This window comes from Phyllopteryx taeniolatus, chromosome 9, assembly GCF_024500385.1.
Source record: "Phyllopteryx taeniolatus isolate TA_2022b chromosome 9, UOR_Ptae_1.2, whole genome shotgun sequence".
In the NCBI taxonomy this organism is placed as follows: Eukaryota; Metazoa; Chordata; class Actinopteri; order Syngnathiformes; family Syngnathidae; genus Phyllopteryx; species Phyllopteryx taeniolatus.
This window is the reverse complement of record NC_084510.1, coordinates 31,471,444-31,492,914: the sequence shown is the minus strand read 5'-3', so window position 1 is coordinate 31,492,914 and position 21,471 is coordinate 31,471,444. Positions and strand designations below refer to the sequence as shown.

The 21,471-nt window shown below is 49.4% G+C and overlaps 2 protein-coding genes across 6 annotated transcripts; one reads left to right on the top strand and one right to left on the bottom strand.

The window, feature by feature from the left end:
- Positions 1 to 11: 11 nt before the first annotated feature.
- ddx27 (DEAD (Asp-Glu-Ala-Asp) box polypeptide 27) lies at positions 12 to 10,163 on the top strand. The gene is made up of 21 exons (XM_061785516.1): positions 12 to 674; positions 1,976 to 2,131; positions 3,774 to 3,833; positions 3,913 to 4,066; positions 4,133 to 4,194; positions 4,300 to 4,383; positions 4,861 to 4,966; positions 5,026 to 5,199; positions 5,425 to 5,575; positions 5,650 to 5,749; positions 6,985 to 7,126; positions 7,207 to 7,360; positions 7,901 to 7,982; positions 8,058 to 8,235; positions 8,306 to 8,412; positions 8,676 to 8,769; positions 8,865 to 8,956; positions 9,037 to 9,157; positions 9,277 to 9,382; positions 9,909 to 9,968; positions 10,048 to 10,163. The coding sequence occupies exons 1-21, from the start codon at positions 591 to 593 to the stop codon at positions 10,061 to 10,063; spliced, it is 2,283 nt and encodes a 760-aa protein (XP_061641500.1). The 5' UTR covers positions 12 to 590; the 3' UTR covers positions 10,064 to 10,163.
- A 1,316-nt stretch (positions 10,164 to 11,479) lies between these two features.
- On the bottom strand, positions 11,480 to 21,380 carry LOC133483788 (potassium voltage-gated channel subfamily KQT member 2). 5 transcript variants are annotated; one of them, XM_061785513.1, is made up of 19 exons: positions 20,859 to 21,379; positions 20,294 to 20,441; positions 20,125 to 20,215; positions 19,895 to 20,021; positions 19,615 to 19,790; positions 19,350 to 19,475; positions 19,157 to 19,267; positions 18,993 to 19,088; positions 18,465 to 18,559; positions 17,657 to 17,725; positions 17,531 to 17,560; positions 16,932 to 17,011; positions 16,643 to 16,858; positions 15,885 to 15,932; positions 15,704 to 15,812; positions 14,873 to 15,004; positions 14,664 to 14,784; positions 14,406 to 14,581; positions 11,480 to 13,775 (listed from the first exon to the last, which is right to left on the bottom strand). In XM_061785513.1, exons 1-19 carry the CDS (start codon positions 20,989 to 20,991, stop codon positions 13,166 to 13,168), a joined length of 2,694 nt encoding a protein of 897 aa, XP_061641497.1. In that variant the 5' UTR covers positions 20,992 to 21,379; the 3' UTR covers positions 11,480 to 13,165. The 5 variants fall into 5 exon arrangements, with proteins under 5 accessions (XP_061641497.1, XP_061641498.1, XP_061641495.1 ...); XM_061785514.1 differs by having other exon boundaries at positions 17,531 to 17,725; positions 20,859 to 21,380; XM_061785511.1 differs by having other exon boundaries at positions 19,615 to 20,021; positions 20,296 to 20,441; positions 20,859 to 21,380.
- Between the last annotated feature and the right edge of the window lie 91 nt (positions 21,381 to 21,471).

Here is a 21,471-nt window from a genome sequence, read left to right as displayed (position 1 = left end):
CTTTCCAGGAATTTCTGCTTTGTAACTGTTTGCATGTGTGTGTGTGTGTGTGTGTGTGTGCCAGCTGTTTGCAATGGAAAAAACAACAATGATGAATTGGGGGGAAAAAAGTTGGTCATTTCAATGTATTTGTTACAAAACGGCGTTTATGGCTGCATTGCCAAGAATATGGCAACCTTTTGTAGAAGAGTTGGAGGGTTAAGTAGTGTCACGCACACACGCGATTTGATGTTTGATTGTCCCCGCCAGGCGGGGAAAGGTTGCATGTGTTCGTGTGCCCGCCCGGCCGGTTTTTCAAGTGAAGTTAATCAAGTGCACACTGCACTGCAGCAAAACCGCGTTCATTTGTGTCGTCCTTCATCATATACAACGCGTATATATGTTTTATGCGTTGTTAATTAAAATCATTCGCTTTTTACATTGAATTTTTTATTTTTTTTAAAACAACAACGCACGAATACAGGGTCTTATCCCGGAAGCAGACTGTGGCGACTTCCTGTTTCGTCATCACACGTGTGTACGCGTCCAGACTCGAATTTTTCCAGTCGAGTTGAAAACAAGAATAATTGAAGACAAGTTTCAAGTTCGCCATGTTGGAGCAACTGGGCCTGATTGGAACCATCCGGGACGATGAGCAGAGTCCGGAAGAAGCTGACAGCGAGTCCGAGCAGGAGGTGAGCGAGGCCGGCTCGAGGGGCGACGCTTTGCCCGCGGAAGGCGCACTTCCGGGCGGATCAAGGAGCTCGGCCCTTCTTGTGGGCAAAAAGTGCTTCAAATACAAGTCGAAAACTCGGAGCCCACGGAGCTAAATAACCCACATTGACCTTCGAAGTCTTGATAGTAGGCGTTACCGATCAATGCCAACTAGAACTAGCAGACATTCCAACAGCTTCTTAAACAGCTAACCTACAATTCCATGGCAACATGCTGCCAATTGTTTTGTCTTCTTGTCTTGAGTTCGTTGTCACATTTCTGTGGGGCCAATTATGTACTACTCGTGCACTCCCTGTAGTCGTCTCGCCACGCTGCACTATTTGCATATCTGTGGTTGACCAATACTGGCCACTCGTGCCAGAGTCGCATCTGCAACATTTGCACAATCGACATTGTCCCAGACTGTCGTACTACTCGCTTGAAGTCTCGGCGCCCTTTGCGCGATGGTCATTGCACCGGACTATTGCAATATTAGTCATTCGAACTCCTCGAAGTGCTAGAGGACTCTGCATCTTTTTGTACAATTGTCCAAAAAAAAAGTACCGGCATTACCAGATAGCTAGCAAGCCTTGTGTGTTTTTTGGATATACTTGGCAAATAAAGATGATTCTGATAATAGTACATTAAATAACATGGTTAATATCCAACCAGTGTTTACTTAAATTTTTTTTTTTTTTTAGAAATGATAGTAAAGGAATAAACCTGTTGTGAATTATCAAGTGCTGAATTAGCACCCCTAAATGTATTAATTTGCACGCTAAAAATGTGCCTGCAGCACAATTAACTCGCCCTGACCCTTCTGTTCGGTTGTAGTTTTCATATACAACCAAAAATAAGCACTCAAAGGAAGTTTTTACCCTCGGTGCTGTTGTGTTGCTTTCTTTTTTTGTTTTAAAAATCTTCCTGGGCCCTTGTGCCCTGCTGTGTGTTTAACCATCACAATGTGACACATTTGAGTTTGATATACCTTACGAATTTAAAAAAATGATATAGAAAGGATAAAAGTGTTTTTTTTTACAAAGGATGCATTTACAGTATAGTCATTTTTTTTTAAAGACCTTTTATTTATTTTTTTCCCCTTAAATGTTGAAAATATAGATTTTTACAACAGATGAATTTTAACGGCAAGGTAACAGGAGAGGTAGCATGTATTTCCGTGTATTTCCTTTTCTACCAAGAATATGTTGTTTTACAACAGAAGAGAAAAGACCGCATGACATCACGGGTTTGTTGCTGAAGTTGCGATCGTTGTGCTCGCCAGGAAGAACCGATCGTCCTCAACCGGAAGAAGAAGTTCGGCAGCCAGAAGGGCGGTGCCAGAGACTTCAACGGCGACTTTGTGTTCGGCGAACGAGACGCGCTGGACCGCGGAGACGACTGGGCCACGGCCGACGTCATGAAGCAGCTCAAGAAGAAGGTACAACTTGCAGACTAGAAATAAAAAAAAAAAATTAAAAACAAATTTTCGTGTCAAGATTGTTGTGACCAAAATGACCACAAATGCGCAATATCATGAAAAGGAATGTAAACCAAAACAAAAAAAAGACAGATACATGCACTGAGAATATTGCAACATATTCGAATACAATTTAAAATCAAATACGATGACGTACTTAGTGGAGATCAGAAATTGTAAGCGGCAGCACCCAAAGGGAATTTTTCCTTTGGAGCATTTTGACGGATCTTTCAAGAAGACCGGCACGAAAGAGGACAAAAGTTTGTTCCTCGCGTTTCCCGCTCTTGAGTCACTGGCAGTCGAACAAGGGTTGCTTTCACCTCAAACACAACTTTGTGACCAAAAAGCACGCTTGTCGCAGTCAGCTAACAGCTACGGCATAAGCTAACCCCCTGCAAACGCCGCCCCAACGTTCGCTGACTGGACGATCAAGGACATCATCTCCAAATGCAATTCACGTGAAAACACACAGCGTGGGGCACTCCTCGGTTCCGACGCACGCTTGGCGGCTTGCTCGGCACGCGCCTGGCGCTCTTCTTCGCCAGCCACAAATTCCGATGTCTTCAAATACACATTGACATGAATGGTACAGTTCGCAATAAAACAAAAAAAAAAATGGAACCTGTATTATTCAAGTTTGAGAAGAATTTTTTCTCATTTTCATCCAATACAATTTGACAGAATCGTTTTTTTTTTCGATTTGGTTCAACAAATAGACATAGTAGTTTTGTCTCAATGAAGCTCTTCGTTCCTTAGCAGCAAGTTGGCACCGAAGCAAAGAGAAACTCAAGGTGAATTTTCACTCGGTCAGCCTCCAGAAATGGGCAACAATTCATCGATTATGCCACAACTCATCCATGATCGAGTCATCAACCACTGTTTTCAAAATCGATTAATCGTGTTTAGCCTAAAAAAATTGTCCAAAACCTCGCAATATCGGCCTGTCAACAGTAAATATTCTCAGATTTCTGTCCTGACTGATTATCGTTTTGTTGAAACAAAATTTGCAAACATCTGCTTTTACTCTGGAAAACAAAGATCGTTTTTTTTCCAATTTTCTGACGGATGTTACCGACCAAACCAGGAACTGAATTCTCATCAATTTATTTGTGCATTTTCTGCACTGTCAATTTGAAATAATGTTCTGCTTTCAAGTAAAGGGATGGAAATGATATATTTTTTTTATCCGATTCATCGAATTGAAGTAATTGACAGATTAAAAATTACGTTGTTTCTTTTCTGATTCATTGGTTAATGGAGAAAATAATTGGCAGATGAGTGGATTGTTTCAATAATTGTTGGTGGCATCCCTGCACGACACTTCGAACGGCTTAGCCCGAGTTCCGCGTATGTTCCGCGTATGTTCCGCGTGTGCGACGTGTACAGTGCATTTGAAAAGTATTCGCAGCCCTTCCTTTTTTTTTTTTTTTTTACATTTGAAGTTAGCCTTATTTCAAACTGGATTTTATGCATTCTTTTTTCCTAAAAATTCTGCACTGTAAAGCACTTCACTTTTTACACATTTTGTTATGTTGGAGTCAAATTGGAAACTGGGAATTCCAAATATTTATTTTGTATGTTCACACTTCTCTAACATGTGCAGAGAAGTCTCACCACTCTGGACCAGAAGATAGAGAAGATCCGGAAGAAGAGGAAAGCAGAGGTGCGTCAATAATAGACTTCCTGTTGGATGAGCTTCTACTTCCTGTTGGTTGAGCTTCTACTTCCTGTCGGCTGTGCAGGAGAAAGCGTCTGTGGGTGAAGACGATTCTGAGGAGGAGGAGAAAGAAGAGAAGGTGGACGTGAACTGTCATGATGATGATGATGATGATGAGGAGGAGGAGGGTGAAGAGGACGAGTTTAACTCTGACGACGAGCAGATTCTCACCAAAGCAGGTAAGGCTTTTATTTTGAATATCTTATCTATTTTTTTGCGGTTGACTTCCTGTTTCCCGCTGGCAGACACGCTCCGGGAGAAGCGACAACGTGGCGGGAGGAAGAGGAAGGCAGACGAGGAGGAAGAGGTGAGGAAGTCAAATCGCGTGGGCGTGTCACCCTGGTAACACGTGTGTACTTATGTTAACGTGTATGTTTGTCCGTCTGCGTGTGCGCTTTGCGTGCGTGTTCAGGCGCAGTCGTTCCACGAAGACGCGTCACAGTTTGATGACGCGCTGACCTTTGACGACATGAACCTGTCCAGACCCATCCTGAAGGTAACTTGGTCATCGCTCCGCCACAGCGCGTCCTCCTTTTCCACGTCAGCCTGTAAGTCTCCTGCATCCTATCTCCTCTCCAACACCGACGGCCCTCATGTCTTCTTCCCTCACGACATCCATCAACCTTCTCTTTGGTCTTCCTCTCGCTCTCTTGCCTGGCAGCTCCATCCTCATCATCCTCCGAGCAATACACTCACTATTTCTCCTCTGGACGTGTCCAAACCATCCAAGTCTGCTCTCTCCAACTTTGTCTCCAAAACATCGAACCCCGGCCGTCCCTCCGATGAGCTCGTTTGTAACTCCCACCTCCACCTTGAATTCGTCTGTCACACCTCCAGCACACCTCACCGCTGTCCCGCTGCCCTCGTACATGTCCTGTACTATTCTCACATACTTCTCCGCCACTATGCTAGCCGCACGCATCCGTCGTTTGGCGGGGTTCCTCACAAGTTGTCGTTGCGGCGCTTCCTGCAGGCCATCACGGCGTTGGGCTTCAAGCAGCCCACCCCCATCCAGAAGGCCTGCGTTCCCGTGGGGCTCCTGGGCCGAGACCTCTGCGCCTGCGCCGCCACCGGCACGGGTACGTCCGTGCGCCGACGCCGGCTGCCGCCGCTGTCGTCACATTTTTGCTATCCTCAGGAAAGACGGCCGCCTTCGTGTTGCCCCTGTTGGAGCGCTTGGTTTACAAGCCCAGGACGTCCCAGGTGACCCGGGTGCTGGTTCTGGTTCCCACCCGAGAGCTAGGCATCCAAGTTCACTCGGTGGCGCGGCAGCTGGCGCAGTTCACCTCCATCACCACGTGCCTGACTGTCGGTATGACTCCCGTAACCGCCAACGTGTATGTGCACGTTTGTGTGTCTGACTTGTGTACGTGTGTTTGCTGTGACTTTGCGGATGTTTGTCTCTCTCTCTCTCTCTCTCTCTCTCTGTGTGTACCAACGTGTGATTGTGTGTGTGTGTGTGTGTCTGTCTGCGCGTGGAAGTTCCCGTACACATTTGTGCGGGCCTGATGTCCCCTCCTGGCTGGTGTCCCCTCAGGTGGTCTGGACCTGAAGTGTCAGGAGGCGGCGTTGAGGGCGGGCCCGGACGTCCTCATCGCCACGCCGGGCCGACTCATCGACCATCTCCACAACACTCCCAGCTTCGAGCTCACACACATCGAGATACTCGTCCTAGACGAAGCAGACAGGTAGGGCCGGAGGGCGACCCGGCGAGTCCGTCGGGAAGCGTGGCCCGAGCCAAATGTTTCGGTTTTGCCCTCAGGATGCTGGACGAGTACTTTGAGGAACAGATGAAGGAAATCATCAGGCTGTGTTCCTACAACAGACAAACAATGTTGTTCTCGGCCACCATGACTGAAGAGGTAAAGTACAGCGGCGCCTTGAGAGCGAGCCGACGCGCCGGTTTTTCCAAATCCGAGCTGTCGTTCGGCCGATCCTTCGGTTTGGTGGCAGTGAACGCAAATGGTGAACGGTCTTTGTAAAAGAGGTTTCAATCTGATTATTGCTACTCCCAGTGGAAAGGTTCATCTCAAGCTAAACAAAGACTGAACCAGATAACTTCATCGAGTCAGTTAGCTTGATGCTAACAAACAATTCAAAACGCCATTGACGCTCCTAAAACCAGTAGGGCCGCAGCTATCGAATATTTCGGTAACATTCTATTGAACAATCAAGTATTCCGATAAATTATAGTTTTACTTGATTAAATAGCAGTTATGAATACAAAAGGGGGAAAAAAAGACGTTTCGCCGGAGTACACCACGTCCGTGATTTCCAGAAGCAATTGCCCGGTAGAGTTTTAACTTGGATTTTTTTAGATGCGGCGACCAAGTGTGCTAACTGACAACGGTTTTCTGAAGTGTTCCTGAGCCCCCGTGCAGTGTGACACGACGGTGCGCCCGAGGGGTCGAGGGTCACGGGCATTCAACGCTGGCTTCCGTGCAGAGCAGAGACTTCTCCGGATTCTCTGAATCTTCGGATGGTGTTAGGCCGCGTAGATGATGAAATCCCGAAATTCCTTGCAATTGTACGTTGTGAAACATTGTGCCGAAACGATGGGCCAATTGTTGACCAAATGGTGAACCCCGCCCCCGTCCGTGCCCTTCGGGGACGCTCCTTTTAGACACTCGCCTGATTCCAATCGACCTCTTCGCTTTGGAATGTTCCAAACAGATGTTTTTTTTGAGCATTCCTCAACTTTCCCAGCTTTTTGTGGAATGTTGAAGGCGCCTTGTTCAAAACGGGAGACTATTTGCAAAAAACAACAACGTTCATCACTTTGAACATGAAATATTTTCTCTTTGTACTCCGTTGACTGTAGGTTGAAAATGATTTTCAAGTCGCTGAAGTCTGTTGTTGTTGACGTTTTACATGTCCCGAGTTCATCGGTGTTGGGGTTTGTATTTGAAGTCAATGTAATGCGTCCCGTCCCACCGCAGAAAGAGCACTAAAAAGGCAGAAAAGCAAAATGGCCGCCTTTTCCAGCCAGCAGTTTTCAAGTATGCTCTCCAGAAACGGTTTCTAGTCGGGGAGTTTGGGAGTTGGTGGCGGACGACTGTACTTCCCGCTTGCTGTCACGTGACGCGTCCATCCCCAGGTCAAGGACCTCGCGGCCGTCTCGCTCAAGCAGCCCGTCAGGATCTTCGTGAACAGCAACACGGACGTGGCGCCGTACCTGCGCCAGGAGTTTGTGCGCATCCGAGCCAACCGCGAGGGCGACCGCGAGGCGGTGGTGGCGGGTCAGCGTCCCCTTCTGCTTCCCAAAGATCTGAGTTTCCTCCGGACTGGCCGCGTCCTGACCGTCACGCTTGTGTCACAGCTCTGCTCACCAGAACCTTCCAAGACCACGTGATGGTCTTCACGCAGACCAGGAAGCAAGCGCACAGACTGCACATCCTGCTGGGTCTCATGGGCCTCAAGGTCGGGGAGCTGCACGGAGAACTCAGCCAGAACCAGAGACTGGAGAACCTCAGGTAGGCGTACAGAACCGGAGACGTTGGGAACCTTTAAGAGCCTCAACGTCTGAAATTTCAGACGTTGAGGCTCTTATTGCAGTTCAGGGGCCACATTCTACCCAAGTGGGCCGGACGGACCGGGCGGTGCCCAACACCACGGAAACCGGTTCATGCAAGAACATAGTTCTCAAGCACTCGTCGATCGGAAGATAATGGGGGAAGTATGACATGTGGACCGGGGTTCCGGTCTGCGGACCGCTGCTGTGAATATTCTCTATTCAGAATGTTTCCCATTCTGAAAATATTCACATTGATTTATTCTCATCTTGTTGCAAATCAGGAGCAATCTGAAATTTCTTCACGAACAGCGCGAGAGTCGTTCATTAACGTGACCTCGAATTTGTCGGAGAGTGATAGGCGGCGCGCTTTGGCTTTGGATGCGTGGCCGCTCTTCCCGAGCCGTGCTAAAGCGTCCCAAAAGAGCCGAGTCTCGCCATAAGTCGTCCGGCTCACAGAAGCGGACTTTTGAGCAAAGATGACGACGAGAACTTTGCGCAGGCGTTTTAAGGACGAGCAGATCGACATCCTGGTGGCGACGGACGTGGCGGCCAGAGGTCTGGACATCGACGGCGTCAAAACGGTGAGAAGCTGCAAGCGGACGTCCGGGGACGAACCGAGCCGACGTGCTGACCGCGTGTCCGTCCGTCCTCATCAGGTGATCAACTTCACCATGCCGTCCACGGCGAAGCACTACGTCCACCGCGTGGGCCGCACGGCCAGAGCGGGCCGCTCGGGCCGCTCGGTGTCGCTGGTCGGCGAGTCGGAGAGGAAGACGCTGAAGGAGGTCATCAAGTCGGCCAAGAACGCCGTGAAGGCTCGCGTGCTTCCTCCGGGTAGCCGCTCGCACGCACGCACACGCGCGCTCGCATGTTCTCGTACCAAACTGCTTTGCGTCTGTTCCAGACGTCATCCTGAAGTTCAGAGATCTCATTTCCAAACTGGAAAAAGACGTGGACGCCGTGCTGACGCTGGAGAGGGAAGAGCGAGAGATGGCTGCCTCAGAGGCCAAGGTACGCACACGCAACAGTATATGCAAATCGGGTGTCGAAATTCAACTTGAACGTGAATTAGTTGCTTTCAACTAATTCAACATGGCAGACTTCCTGTTTCTCTTCGGGAAAGTCTTCTCATGGAATCCATGCAAAGCAAAGCCAAAGTGGCTTCGGGGGCGGAATTTTCCAAAACATGGAGAATCACAATCACAATCAGAATCAGGAGGACGAGCCACACTGAGCCACACGTACAGTACATTTTCAATTGTGTGTGCGCGTAGTTGAGCGTGGCCCAGAAGCGCCTGGATGGCTCCGCCTCCAACGAAACGCAGCGAGTTTGGTTCCAGACGCAGCAGGAAAGGAAGCAGAGTCGCGGTGAGTCCGCCGCGCCGGACGACTCGGGACGCGGCGTCTCGCTGTCGTGTGTGTGTGTGTGGCCCGTATGTTACATTGACGTGTGTGCGGCGCAGTGAACAAGGCGCTGCAGGAGTTCGACTTGGCGCTGCGAGGGAAGAAGAAGCGAGACAAGTTTGTGAAGGACGGCAAGAAGAAAGCCATGACGGTCGGTGGCTTCGGGTTCGGGTGCAGCGCGTTTGCCTGTGTCTGTGTGTGTGTGCTAAGCGGTGTGTTTGTGTGTCGCAGATGGAGGAGCGCGCTCAGTTCGAGATCCTGAAGGCTCAGATGTTCGCCGAGCGAGCCGCCAAGCGCGAGCGCCGACCCAAGAGAGCCCGAGCCATGCCCGAGGACGAGGCGCCCCCTAAAGGTTGGAAAGAAAACAATCGCGCCCGCACAGCCCTGCGCACTCGAACGCATCGTGCGCCCTCACTCACCACTTCCCTCTGGGGTGCGCGTGCGCGTGTGTGTGTGTGTGCGCTCGTGTAGCAGCCAATCAGAAGGCAGGAAAAGAAGGCAACGCGAGGCGCAAGTCTGCCTTCGACAGAGAGTTGACCAACGTCAGCAACAAAGCCCTCAAACACTACAGAGCGGGGTGAGCGTTTCCTCTTTCATTTATTATTATTATGGTCGTTATTTGCCTTATGTTTACTATTGCTTCTAATTATTCTAGATCTTTCGTATTCTGCTCTTTTTGGCTTGGCTTTTTGCAAGCCGTGCTGCTGATTTAAAAGTTTAGTTTCGTGAACAAATAATGTGTGCAGCTGTAAAGCTGCCGGTTCAACAGCCCAGACTCCTTTGAACCCTTTTAGCACCATAATAATCGATATGTTTATTATTGATTAAGAGCCGGCCCCTCTGATTCCAACAAATGATCAAATCGAAGTCGAGCCTTTGTTTTTTGAAATTGACTCGACCCGTTTTGTCTGCTACTGCTTGTTGCAGACAAACTTCTGTTTTGCAAATATCGTATTTCGAGTCTCGACTTCATACGATATGGTACCTCCTCAAAAAATGGCGCAAACAAATCATGTGCTTGGAGCTACTAGTGCAAAGCCTGGTGAATAATGACTACAGATTTGTGTTTTTAATAATTTTTTTTTATTTTTTTATTTTTTTAGGCCGTCCTTCAAAGACAGGAAACGCCTTGGTCTGGACAGGAAGCGCCCAGGAAACTCCAGGTACTCTCTTCTTGGTTTTTTTTGTGTGTTTTTTTGTGCATGTGTTTGACATTTGTGGCCATTCTCGTATGTCAATCAGGTTCAAGAGGAAGTGAGCGGGTCCAAAACAGCGTCTATTTGTCTCTTTTCAAATGTGTAAATGCTCCTTTTGTTGTTTTGAAATAAAGTCATAAGTGGCACAAATACAAACCTTCACCATTTGTTTATTTATTGAAGAACTCTTTGTATTTCTACATGGGAGCATTTTCAACCATGACCTCCCAAATTGTTTATTCAGTTGATACTTTTATGAGCATTTTTGTTGTTGCTCATCTTATGTTGTACTAAGACAATGAATCGATGAAAGGGAGGAAATGTGTGTGTGTGTGTGTGTGTGTGTGTAGCGCTCAGGAAGGAGAACACCATCCCAACTGTGAAATACAGTTGGGGGTCGTTTTGTTGCAGAAAAGAACGGTGCATTTGACAAATAGATGGCATCATGAGGAAAGAACACGACGTGGAAAAAGTGAAGCAACATCTCAAGACTTCAGCCAGGAAGTTTGAGCGCTCGGGTGCAAACGGGTCTAACAAATGGACGACGACCCCAAGCAGACTGCCAAACGGCTTACAAAATGGCTGAAGTATAACAAAGTCAATGTTTCGGAGTGGCCCTGATCCCAAAGTCCCGAGCTCAGTCTTATTGAAAATCGATGGGCAGACCTGAAAAGGCATGTGCCAGCGAGGCGGCCTACAAACTTGGCTCGCTTGCAGCAGGTATGTCACAAGGAACGGGACAAAATTCCTGGCAACGATCGTGAGAAGCTCGTGGAAGGAGATCCAAAACGTTTGAATCCCGTCGGACCGTTTGAAGGCAATGATGGCAAATCCTCATGAGATGCGATGTGATCTACTTCTGACTTTGAAGAAAGTCGTGAAATGTTCTCTAATCCTTCTCATTATTCTGGCATTTAGCAAAACAAAAGCATTTTGGTCATTTTAATTGACCTAAATCAAGAAAGGTTTAGTCAGTTTTGACTCCAGATGGTTATATCTTTTCAAAATGTCACACACTTAAATGAGAGTCCAGACCTAAAGGCATCTGTGGACATTTTTGGGTCAGAGTCATAGCGCCAACTACTGGCAAAAGGAATTGTGATTTTTCAATCTTTGTTCTCCTGTGAGCAGATGAATCCGATGTACCTCATATTTGCTCGGATGAGTATTAAGGCCTTCATGAAGTTTGGGAGTTTTCGACCAACACTTGCCGTGGCCTGTTTGTCAAGAAAAATGAAGTTTTTGAGGGTCTAAACATGCGCGGGAACTCATGAAATGTTGCACACACATCAGTGCTAACAAAAAAAACCAAAACAAAAGTTTTTCGAGGTTTGATTCTTCTGAATGTGTTTGACGTTTGTTGACGCTCTTACGGGTTCGAGTGTGACTCTCGTCTCTGGTGTCTGTCGGAGTCCAGACGTGTCGACGCTCCTCTTGATGTTTTGTAATGAAGTCGTAAGTGTCACAAATACAAACCGTCACCATTTGTTCATTTATTGGGGAACACAATTTCAGATTTGACATTTGATTACCTTGGGAGAGCGCTTTCAATAATTCCCTCCAACAAGGTACATTAATTTTTTAAATTCAGTCAGCATGTTTGAGCATTTTGGTTGTTAATGATCAATTATACTGTAGTACAAGATAAACTGAGCATAGACGTGATCTTTTTATGAATACATGAAAGGGAAGCCATATGTGTGGGAACAAACAACCTATTTGTGTGCGCACAGCGTTAGTTTGTGTTTTAGCAAAACGGAAACTTCCCGACTTGTCTTGATGGATGCGAGTTGCTGGTTATAAAAAGTGACCATTCAGTAAGCTTTCTCACTTTTTTGATGAGCTTTCTGTGGAGCTGCAGCATTAGCATGTTAGCTCGTGAGCTAACTGTTTCCTCCACATTCCAAAGTTAAGTCTTTTTAAACGGTAAGATTTGCGAACATGTCTCCGTTTCGCACACGGTACTCGTCGATTATATATAACACAAGCCTGCATTAATGCCGTTAGCTGTACTCGTTAGCATGAGCGCTGCTCTCTATAATAGAGCACAGAAAGCCATGCTAAGTTAGCATAATAATGTAAATAATTTAATATAGCCTTGAGACTCAATCGTTTGTTAGCATTTGAAGTGGTGGAAGCTTTGAACAAACTAGCGCTTGCGTTGGCTGTTGTCCATCTAGCAATGCTAGCTAGCTAGCTAGCTCAAAGACTTTTTTTTTTAAAGACCACTGAAGTGTCTTCTGGCTTATTGTTTCCAATGATAATTATTGAAAAAGGCAAATTGGATTTTCTGTCGTTTGTGTGACTGGCTGAAGCTTGGGCGCCACCTTCAGGCAAACATCGTAAAAACTAGGCACGTCACCTTTTCCAAAACAATCAGTACATGTTTTACTGCTGGATCACTTGGACACGTACATACAAAGTGTGTTTCACGCAGAAACAAGCGGGCAACTAGCGTGAACCATTCGGGTGCGAGCGTTCAAACATGTCCCCTCGGTGTCACAGTGAACCCATCAGGCGCTACCAATCAGGGGCTACCGTGTCCTTGCAGTGGCACGTGGGGCGGCTGTGGGTCAGTAGGTCGAGGGTAGTTGGTTCGAATCCCTGGGCAAGGTGTCGAAGTGTCCTTGGGCAAGACACTGAACCCTAATTTACTCCCAATGGGCCTGGCATTGGTTTATGAAATGTGGGTGAATGTGCGGCTTTGTAAAGCGCTCTGGGCACTGTGACGGTGCAGATCAAGCGCTACCTACCTAAGTGCAGTCCATTTACTATTTGCAGTGTAACAATCAGGCGTGAGTGTGTCCTCCGTGTCAAACCAGAAGCGGGTGTGTCCCTGCAGTGAACCAGTCAGGTGTGGGCGTGTCTTATCAGTGTTTCAGTGAACCAATTAAGACCAAGCGTGTGCCTGCAGTGAACCGCACAGGCGCAAGTGTGTCCTTGCAGTGACCAACCAGGAGCAAGCTTTACCCTGCCGTCAACCAACCTGGTGCAAGCGTGTCTTGTGTGTTGCAGTGATCAGAAAACCAAAGTAGATGAAACCAGCTGGTAGGTTATGTCTTTGTCTTGCTTTCTTTTACAGCTGGTGTTTTTTCACATTTCTATTATTATTACTATTTCTTTTATTTAGAGTTATGCTGGTTCTACCTCATTTCCACTTGGGTCTACTTCGCTCCGGTCCAGGCACGGTCCGAGTGCGGCGAGGGCGCGCAGAGCTCCGAGTCAGAGTCCGACTCGCCCTCCGCGATGTAGGGTCTCACGGTGGCCCCCGCTGCTCCCCCCAGGTTGGTGGTTGAGTAGAAACCGTTGTTGAGGAAGTCCAGATTCTCCCTGGACTGCGAGATGGAGAACCCGCTGAAGGAGTGCTCCAGTTCATCGTGGTCCACAGATGGGATGGACAGGGAGCGGTCGCTGTCGGGCTTCACCTCTTCCTCCCCTGCTGCCCCTCCTGCTTCCTCGCCCCCCCTCTCGGCCCTCTCAGCCCCTCCCCTCTCTCCGCTACTGTGGCGGTTAGGTCGATTCCCACCATGCCGTTCTCCGGCCGGCGGCGGTGGAAGCCGAACCAGTGACCCGTCCACAGCCGGACTTGGGGTGTTCCCGTGGCTACGCTGAGGGCGCGGCGGGGCCTGTTGGTGGAGTTGGGAACTGATTGGCTGCCAGGAGGTGGAGGGGGGGCAGGTGGTGGCGTTGTGATTCCGGGGGCCAGTAGAACTGCTGGACCGGACCATCTTGGTCCCAAAATGACTCTTGTCCACAATGTCGGCTGGCAACACTCTGAAAAAAAGGAAAAGACACGGCAAGCTCTAGGGGATCAGACCCTGGTTATTCTAGGTCTTTGGCTGGATCACAATATTCTAGACGAGATTGTCTGAGATGGGCAGAGTTTTAAGAATCTCGACTAGATTAATGTCTTAGATGGATGAGGTCCCAAGACACATGCATTAGATTTAAAGGGTCATACGATTATAGACTAGATTCATGTCTTAGATGGACAGGTTTTGAAATTTTAGATTTGAGTCATGTCTCAGATGGACTGGATCATAAGATTGTAGACTAGATTCATGTCTAAGATGGACAGAGTTTTAAGATCCTAGAGGCTCCAGCACGCCACGACCCTAGTGAGCATAAGCGGTATGAAAAATGGATAGATGGATGGACTAGGTTAATGTCTTGGATGGACGGAGTCCTAAAATGGATGTCTTAGAATGACAGAGTCATAAGATTATAGACTCTATAGATTCATGTCTTGGACAGGTTGTAGATCTAGACCAATTTGTGTCACAGATCGACTGGATCAAAAGAGTCTCTCCTAGATTCCTGTCTTCGATGGACCTGACCATAGGATTCTAGACTGGATTAATGTCTTGGATAGACAGATCCTGGTTACCATGATCTGATACTAACTGAGGGATCTTGTGAATGGACTGGCTCTTCTCCAGCTGGTCCACCGGACTATGGTAAGGTGGCGCCGGGTCTGGTTCCTTGGATCCAAAGTAGGCGTCCGTCTCTGTCTGAGGGATTCCCATTCGCTGTATGTAGATATTGACTAGGAAGTCCAGCTTTCTCTCCATGGAGAGGACCTGTAGGACACAAAACCAGGAGAGGACAACTCACCAGACAAAGTCCTACCAGTCATACGAGTTGCCTGTACTGATCGGTCACCTGCTTCTCCACCTTCCCCAAGCGTCCCATCATGCTGGGATCCTCAGGGAGTTCTTCCCCTGCAGCTTTGGGTCGGTCCTTGTCTGCAATTGGTGTTCCTCTGCCCACGATCTGGTCCACCCTAAAACCAGGAGGACAAACAAAGGAACCACTGCATTCATGTAACAAGCTACAATGGACCTGGTCAATGTCAAGGACAGACAGTGTACCTGGACTGAAGGTTCTTGATGCGTGCAAGCATGTCGAGGTGTCCTGCTGAATACTGTTCAATGACGTCCATGACATCATAGGGACGAAGACTCTCCTTAAACTTTCTTTTGGACACCATGAAGCGCATGATACTGGGAAACAGGAAGCAGGAAGTCAACACCATCTCCTGACATCAAGTATGGGCTGGTCTTTTCGACTACAGCCCTGTCATAAGATTCCAGACTAGTTTCATATTTTACTTGGACTGGATCATAAGACACTTGGCTTTATTTGTGTCTTAGACGGATAGGGTTCTAGGATTCTTGACTAGATTCATGTCCTAGATGGAAAAAATAATACAATTCTTGATTCGATTCCTCTCATAGATGGAAAGGGTTCCAAAACATGTTTGGACAGAGTCATAAGATTCTAGACAAGATCCATGTTCTAAGTGGACTGGATCATAAGATTCGCGACTACGTGTATGACTAATGTCGTTAATGGACAGGCGGAATCAATTGGTTAATTGTGCGTTTGCTGTTGGTCTCCCGATTGGTCAAAAAAGCAATCTGTCAGTGACATCTGGAGGGCAAAGGAGCACAAACAACAACACCAAAAACAGTGGAGTGAGACAGAACAGAACGCAAGACAAGAAGAAAACATGGAAGCCAATTGTGTCAGTCCGTCTCTTACCCAACAGCTGACGGCAACGTCGGTCCTGGTGTGAGCAAAATAAACCAAATTGTGAACCAAAATGTGAATCAAAGGGCAAAGAAATGGCGAGCAAAGCGATGAGTGAAGTCGACAAAATGGCGTCGGTGGCAACCGTTCCTGAAGGAGAGTCTCCATACCAGATGGCTCGGATGGTGACCTTGATGCCGGGCGTCAAATCCTGCGGGACGAACTCACAGTGGCAGCTCTTGTTGTCGTCGGCCATGTCTTCTCCCGGGAGGCTCGCGTCTGCAACGGCGACGAAATGGCGGAGTTACGACGGCGGCGGCCACATGTGATTGGTCGTATGCGTGCGCTAACCTGGCGAGCTCTTCTGTCTGAACTCTTCATCCTGCATCTCTATGAGCACTACACGAGAAGAACACACCACACGCTTCGGAATCGGCATCAGACACCAAAGAAGAAGAGACACCCGCTGATGAGTGCATTTTAAAGCCACAGTCCTCATATCCTGGAAATCATACGTGTAGCTTAGCACTTAGTCCTACAAGGTAGCTGAGCTAACATGTCTTGCTGGTCAAAGTGAAACCGATTGCTAAGACTCATGCGAGTTGTAGATCTTAACGGGAAAACGACTCCAAACTCTGTTTAGCCTGTGCGCCCATCTGCACCTCTATCTATCCGTCATTCGTCCGTTACGTCTAAACCTGCATCATCCATCTGGATGGAATTGATTCCATGCCAGCTGTATGAAAACAGCTGGCAGCTGTGCGGATGACGACACTATCACTAGATCACTAGAAAGCAGAAGATGATGAGAGTTGAGAAGTGAAAGCTCCTCCGGTCCTTTTTGGTCTTTTCCTCCTCACTTCCTGGTCTCCTAGCCTCCTTTGTGTTATATGAACAAAATGAACTTACTTCGTGCATGTGCCCTCCAGTGTGACATCATTGCAATCAAAATCCCAAAAGTGTGACATCAATTTCTGATGTTCAATGGATTGCTGTGACAGGGCGTTCGTGTATGGTCTTCCACCACGCACGATGTCCTTTAGAATGCAACTGGACACATGACAGGACAGGTGACTGTACACGGAGCAGACGAGCGCAGGATGTCCTACCTTCAGAGTTCTGGCGGGATGCGGCTCCTCGGATCCTGAAGGCCTGCCTAGTTCTGCTGCGTTCTCCGAAGCTCCAGCTCTTTGGAACCTTACTGGGGCTGTCCTCCAGACTGGGATCTATGCTGGGGGAACGGCGCAGGGCCTGAACACCCCCGGGCACGTTGGGAACTCCGGGAGTCACACTGGGACCCACGCCCGGACCGACCACCGGGACCACTAGAGATAGGAAGTAGTGGAAGACTTAAGTATCTGACAGTGATTAAAGTTGGACTGTCCGGACAAGACTTACTATGCTGTGGAGACCCTTTTCCTTTGGTTCCTGAACTGCGTGGAGATGAGAAGACTCTCTCTTTCAGACTCACCTTCTGACTGTTGGGACAGAACAAAGTCAAAGGGCTGGATTTAGTAGGATCCCAAGCAGTGTGCGCTAGATTACGTGTTGACTGGAACAGATGGCGTGTGCCGTTTCTGGGCGTGTTGCACATGAGCTACTAAGACTGTGGCGCAACAGGTAGAAAAGTGGCGCAGACAGTCTTTGGGAGAACACCGTAAGCGCAAAATAAAGTTTGAAGTGATGGCACTGGACGTGTTCGGAGAAGAGGCAAAAAATGACCCTGAATATTTGGCCACCACGTTTGTTCTGAATGCATGACTGACTGGCATGACTGACTGGTTCCAGGGCAAGTAGAAATGCTGCAATTTTGCTCGTTTGGCAAACTCAGGCCTAGGTGTGCCCGGTTTGATTCTCTCCCACATTTGTTTGCGTGCACAATCACGTTTGTGCACATTTTGCCAGCGCAAAGCTTTCGTAAATAAGGCCCAAAATGCTTGGGTCTCACGGAGCTTAACTCTTGCACGTTTGTTAGTCAATCAGGGACACTGACCTACCTAGGAGAAGGTTCCGGTTGTACGTCCTTTCTGCAGAGACATAAGAGAATTAAATAATCATTATAATTGTAACAATAAAAGATAACATGAATCCCAACACACAGTTCTTGATGAAAGAGCTGAGACCTGAATGACAGTCCTGACTTGTTCTTGAGGTTCCTCAGCAGGTCCAACTGGTTGAGGGGTGGAATTAACCTGGAAAGAGACGCCACAATGTCACACCTCATATTTGCATGCACCTGATCTTGGCCTTCGCCTGACGTTTGCCTTTACCCGACGGTGCCCTAGCCATGGAGATGAGAGCGGCTACCTCTTTACAAATGTTTAAATCTCGACTTCAAACTTATCTTTCCACTCTCGCGTTGAGTTAAACCACACCTAGTATGCAAATTGACTCTTGACCCTGCCGTACCCCTTGACATCTGGATTTTGGCCTGTTTTACTGCCGCTTCTCCTCAACTCCTTCCCTGCTGCTTGGAAAGGGGGCTGGAGACCGTCGCTGTATAGATTCTGCACGGGCCGACCGAGACGAGATCTGAGGTGGGCCGTTGCTCTGGAGGGTTCTGCATCTAGCGACCAGGGAGGTTCCTGAGGGAGAGCCACTTTCCTGGAGGCATCTATTGCGCCTGCGGTGCTTCAGCTCACTAAATCAACGCCGATGTTGTTTTAACTGACATTGTACTGCACCATACTACGTGATAAGTGTTGCCCGCTCGGCATCTATTGCAGCCTGGTCATCCCGGAAGGGGGACCCCCTCCCCCCCCATCTAGGGTCCCCTTTCGTGGTTTCTTTCATTTTGCCAAAAGGGTTTTTGCAATTTTTAGACCCTTTGTCACCTGTGAAGCCCACTGAGACTCTTTTGTGATTAAGCACAAAACAAACTTCTTTGTTCTTAGCTGATTTGTGTCTTCAGCTGGACGCGATGGGACTGACCTGTACATGGGGACGGACACGGTCCTCTCGTAGTAGTCCCACGTGGACGTCAGGTCAGATCGACTCAGATTTGTGGCGTATACCCTCCACGCGGCCTGCGCGCACACACCAGGTTACCTCCATTGGAGTCTACTAAGGAGCAATAGTAATATGGGCTGCTCGCCTCACTAGCGGGACCGCAGTCCTGCTTGCTCCGCAGCCGGCCCCTCATAAAACTAAATGCGGCAGAGTAGAATAGAACACAACACAACATTCCAACTTCCACTAACGTGTGTGTGTGCGTGCGCGTGTGGTCACTGTGATGGCTTAAATGCAGAGAACAAATTCCGTGTGCATGCATGCATGCATGCACTAAAAAGTGATTCTTCTTCTTCAGCTCCTTCAAGCCATTCCCGCTGCAAAAATTCCCAAAGTGAACAGCAAGTGAAATAAGCCCAAATGAACCGGAAGTGGCAAATCATGAACAAAATGAGAAAATGTGGCTTTCCGTTCCAAATGTCTTTTCTGGTTCTCCGTTCCGGATGCTACCTGAATGAGTCCGGCTGCTGGGTTTCGTCTTTTCTCAAAGTGTTTTTGTCTGTGCTGCTCTTGGACCTTCAGAGCGAAACCAGAACCCAGGATGCCCTGACAACCAGACAGCAAACCCAATTAGCAACCAAACACGCGCGCGCGCACGCACACACTCAACTCACAGCTGGCAGAGCGAAGAAGGAAACGCCAATCAGCGTGAAGGTGGCTGCCAGCAGGCGACCGTTCCAAGTGATGGGGAACTTGTCTCCGTAGCCGATGGTGGTCAAGGTGATCTGACGGGCACGAGCGAGCGGCCGATCAGACGGCGACCGACACTCGAGCGGTTTGTTGCGAGCGGACGGGAAGCAGTCTCACCAGTCCCCACCAGAGGGCGTCGGCGTACGTCTCAAATTGTTCGTTGTCCTCTTTCTCCGCCAAATAAACCAGGAAGCTCGCCAGGATCAGACACAGGAAGCCGATGTACCAGGCTGTGATCAGCTCCTAGACACGCACGCACGCACGCACACGCCGAAAGTCCTTGAAGCTCCAATTCAACCAGCAAGAAATCAATTGGGCACATCGATCACGTCCACAATCAATACGGAAGATAACGCGCACGCGCGCAGTCCTTGGTTGTCACCTTGCTGTGGGCGTAGACGACGGATCCGAGCAGCTTCCAGGTTCCCCCGCGCCGGTCCATGCGGATCATCCGCAGAATCTGAAGGAAGCGCAGCGAGCGGATGGCCGACGTGGCGAACACGTTGCCCTGCGTGCCCGCCGCCAGCACCGAGATGGACGCGATCAGCACCATGATGTCTGCGCGGAAGCACGTGCACGCAGATTCGCACACGGACACGAACCCCAGTACACCTTTGCATGCGCGCGCGCGCGCGCGTGTTGTTCGCACGTGGCAGACTGACCGATGACGCAAAAGGGTTTGCGCGCAAACTTGAGCCTCCCTCGCCAGCCTCGATAGCGGCAGCAGCATCCCGCCGCCCAGATGCGTACCGAGTACTCCACGCCGAACACCACGATGGTCACCACCTCCTGCGCCGGAAGCCACAAAGGCACACGTCACCGCCGGGAGCCACAAAGGCACACGTCACCGCCGGGGGCGGCGGGACGGAGGGACGGAGCGGTCGCCCGTTACCAGGATGTAGAGCGCGTCCTCGGAGCTCTTCTCGTACTCTCGGATGGTGGAGAAGACGGACAGCACGAGGCAGGAGAAGACCAGCAGGAACCTGCCGGGACGAAGCGGGTGTTTGCTCGGGTGTGTGCGTAGTTACGCGTGCGCGCGTGCGTGCGTGTGCGCATCTCACACGTATGCGTGGTACACGAAGGCCCATCCGCGCGGCCTCTCGAGGACGTTGTAGAGGAAGTTCTGCAGCCGCCTGTAGAGGGCGTTCCTCTTGGGGGCTCTCTTGCCCCCCGACGCGCTGCTGCGCTGGCGCCGAGGACCTTCGTCGGCTGCTCCGCGATCAGCGCCCGGTTGCCCAACAACAACAACAACAACAACAACAACCGGAATCACAAGTGTCACCCGGCGCCCACCTTTTGAGACTTTTGGCTGCGTTCTATTACGATCGACACGTCCACCCAATTTTGTGCCAATCGCGGCTCATTTTTGGAGGCCTTAACTTCCAAACCCCGTCTCTCTCTCTTTTTTTCTTTTTAATTTTTAGCAACCCAACTTAGAAATCTCCCTTTACAACCCAAAGCAGCATGGGACAAACCATATTGGGCCGTCATTTCTGATTTGATCCACTTCATTGACATTTACAAATACAAAAAGACGAAGGGAAAATAATTTCCAGCTCTTCGGACGGGCCTGCTTTGTTTCCTGTCATGTGACGTCAGGACTTTTGCTGTATGTGCAGTATTTACCTGCAATGAGCAGCGCTCCGTCCCTGCTGGAGTCCGTCCCGCCGGCCTCCAGACCCACGAAGCCCACTTTCGGCTTCTTCTGGTCGGCCTGCGCTCCGGGGAACACGCCGCCGTTCCGCGACTTCTGCACCATGACGGACGCGCGGACGAGCCCGAGCTAGTGAGCGCGACAGCCGGCGGACGCAGCTGCGAGGGCGGCCCGGTCCGCGCGGAGCATCGCCGCCCGCCTGCCCGCCTGCCCGCCTCCGGGGCGAGATGGATGGATGGATGGATGGATGGATGGATGGAGCGGAGGGGAAAAAAAAGAAAGAGCCCGAGCAGCAGCAGGAGAAAACAAAGCCGCCGCCGATCAGCAAATTGGTTCGTCTCCACCGAGGCGACTTCCCGCACAGACCGGAAACGCAGTGACGTCACAGGCGGCTATCAATTTTACCCCAAAACCTCCAGATGAGATTGGAAAGCAGACAGAGCACATCGTGTGTGCGCGTGCGCGCGCGGTGATTTCACGTGAGCCCTCTGTCACCATGGCAACCCTCCGGTTACTACGACAACCGCAAACGGGAGAAGACGAAGGGAGGGAGGAGGCAAAGAGGAGCCTGCGGGCGATGACGTC

Coding starts and splice junctions, on each gene's coding strand:
- ddx27 (XM_061785516.1), top strand. CDS start 591: ATGTTGGAGCAACTGGGCCTGATTGGAACCATCCGGGACGATGAGCAG. Junction 5,576..5,649: donor GTCCTAGACGAAGCAGACAG/GTAGGGCCGGAG, acceptor TTTTGCCCTCAG/GATGCTGGACGAGTACTTTG. Junction 9,383..9,908: donor CTCAAACACTACAGAGCGGG/GTGAGCGTTTCC, acceptor TTATTTTTTTAG/GCCGTCCTTCAAAGACAGGA.
- LOC133483788 (XM_061785511.1), bottom strand. CDS start 20,991: ATGGTGCAGAAGTCGCGGAACGGCGGCGTGTTCCCCGGAGCGCAGGCC. Junction 17,726..18,464: donor GTGTCCGTCCCCATGTACAG/GTCAGTCCCATC, acceptor GTCTCTTTCCAG/GTTAATTCCACCCCTCAACC. Junction 15,813..15,884: donor CAGACAGAAGAGCTCGCCAG/GTTAGCGCACGC, acceptor TCGCCGTTGCAG/ACGCGAGCCTCCCGGGAGAA.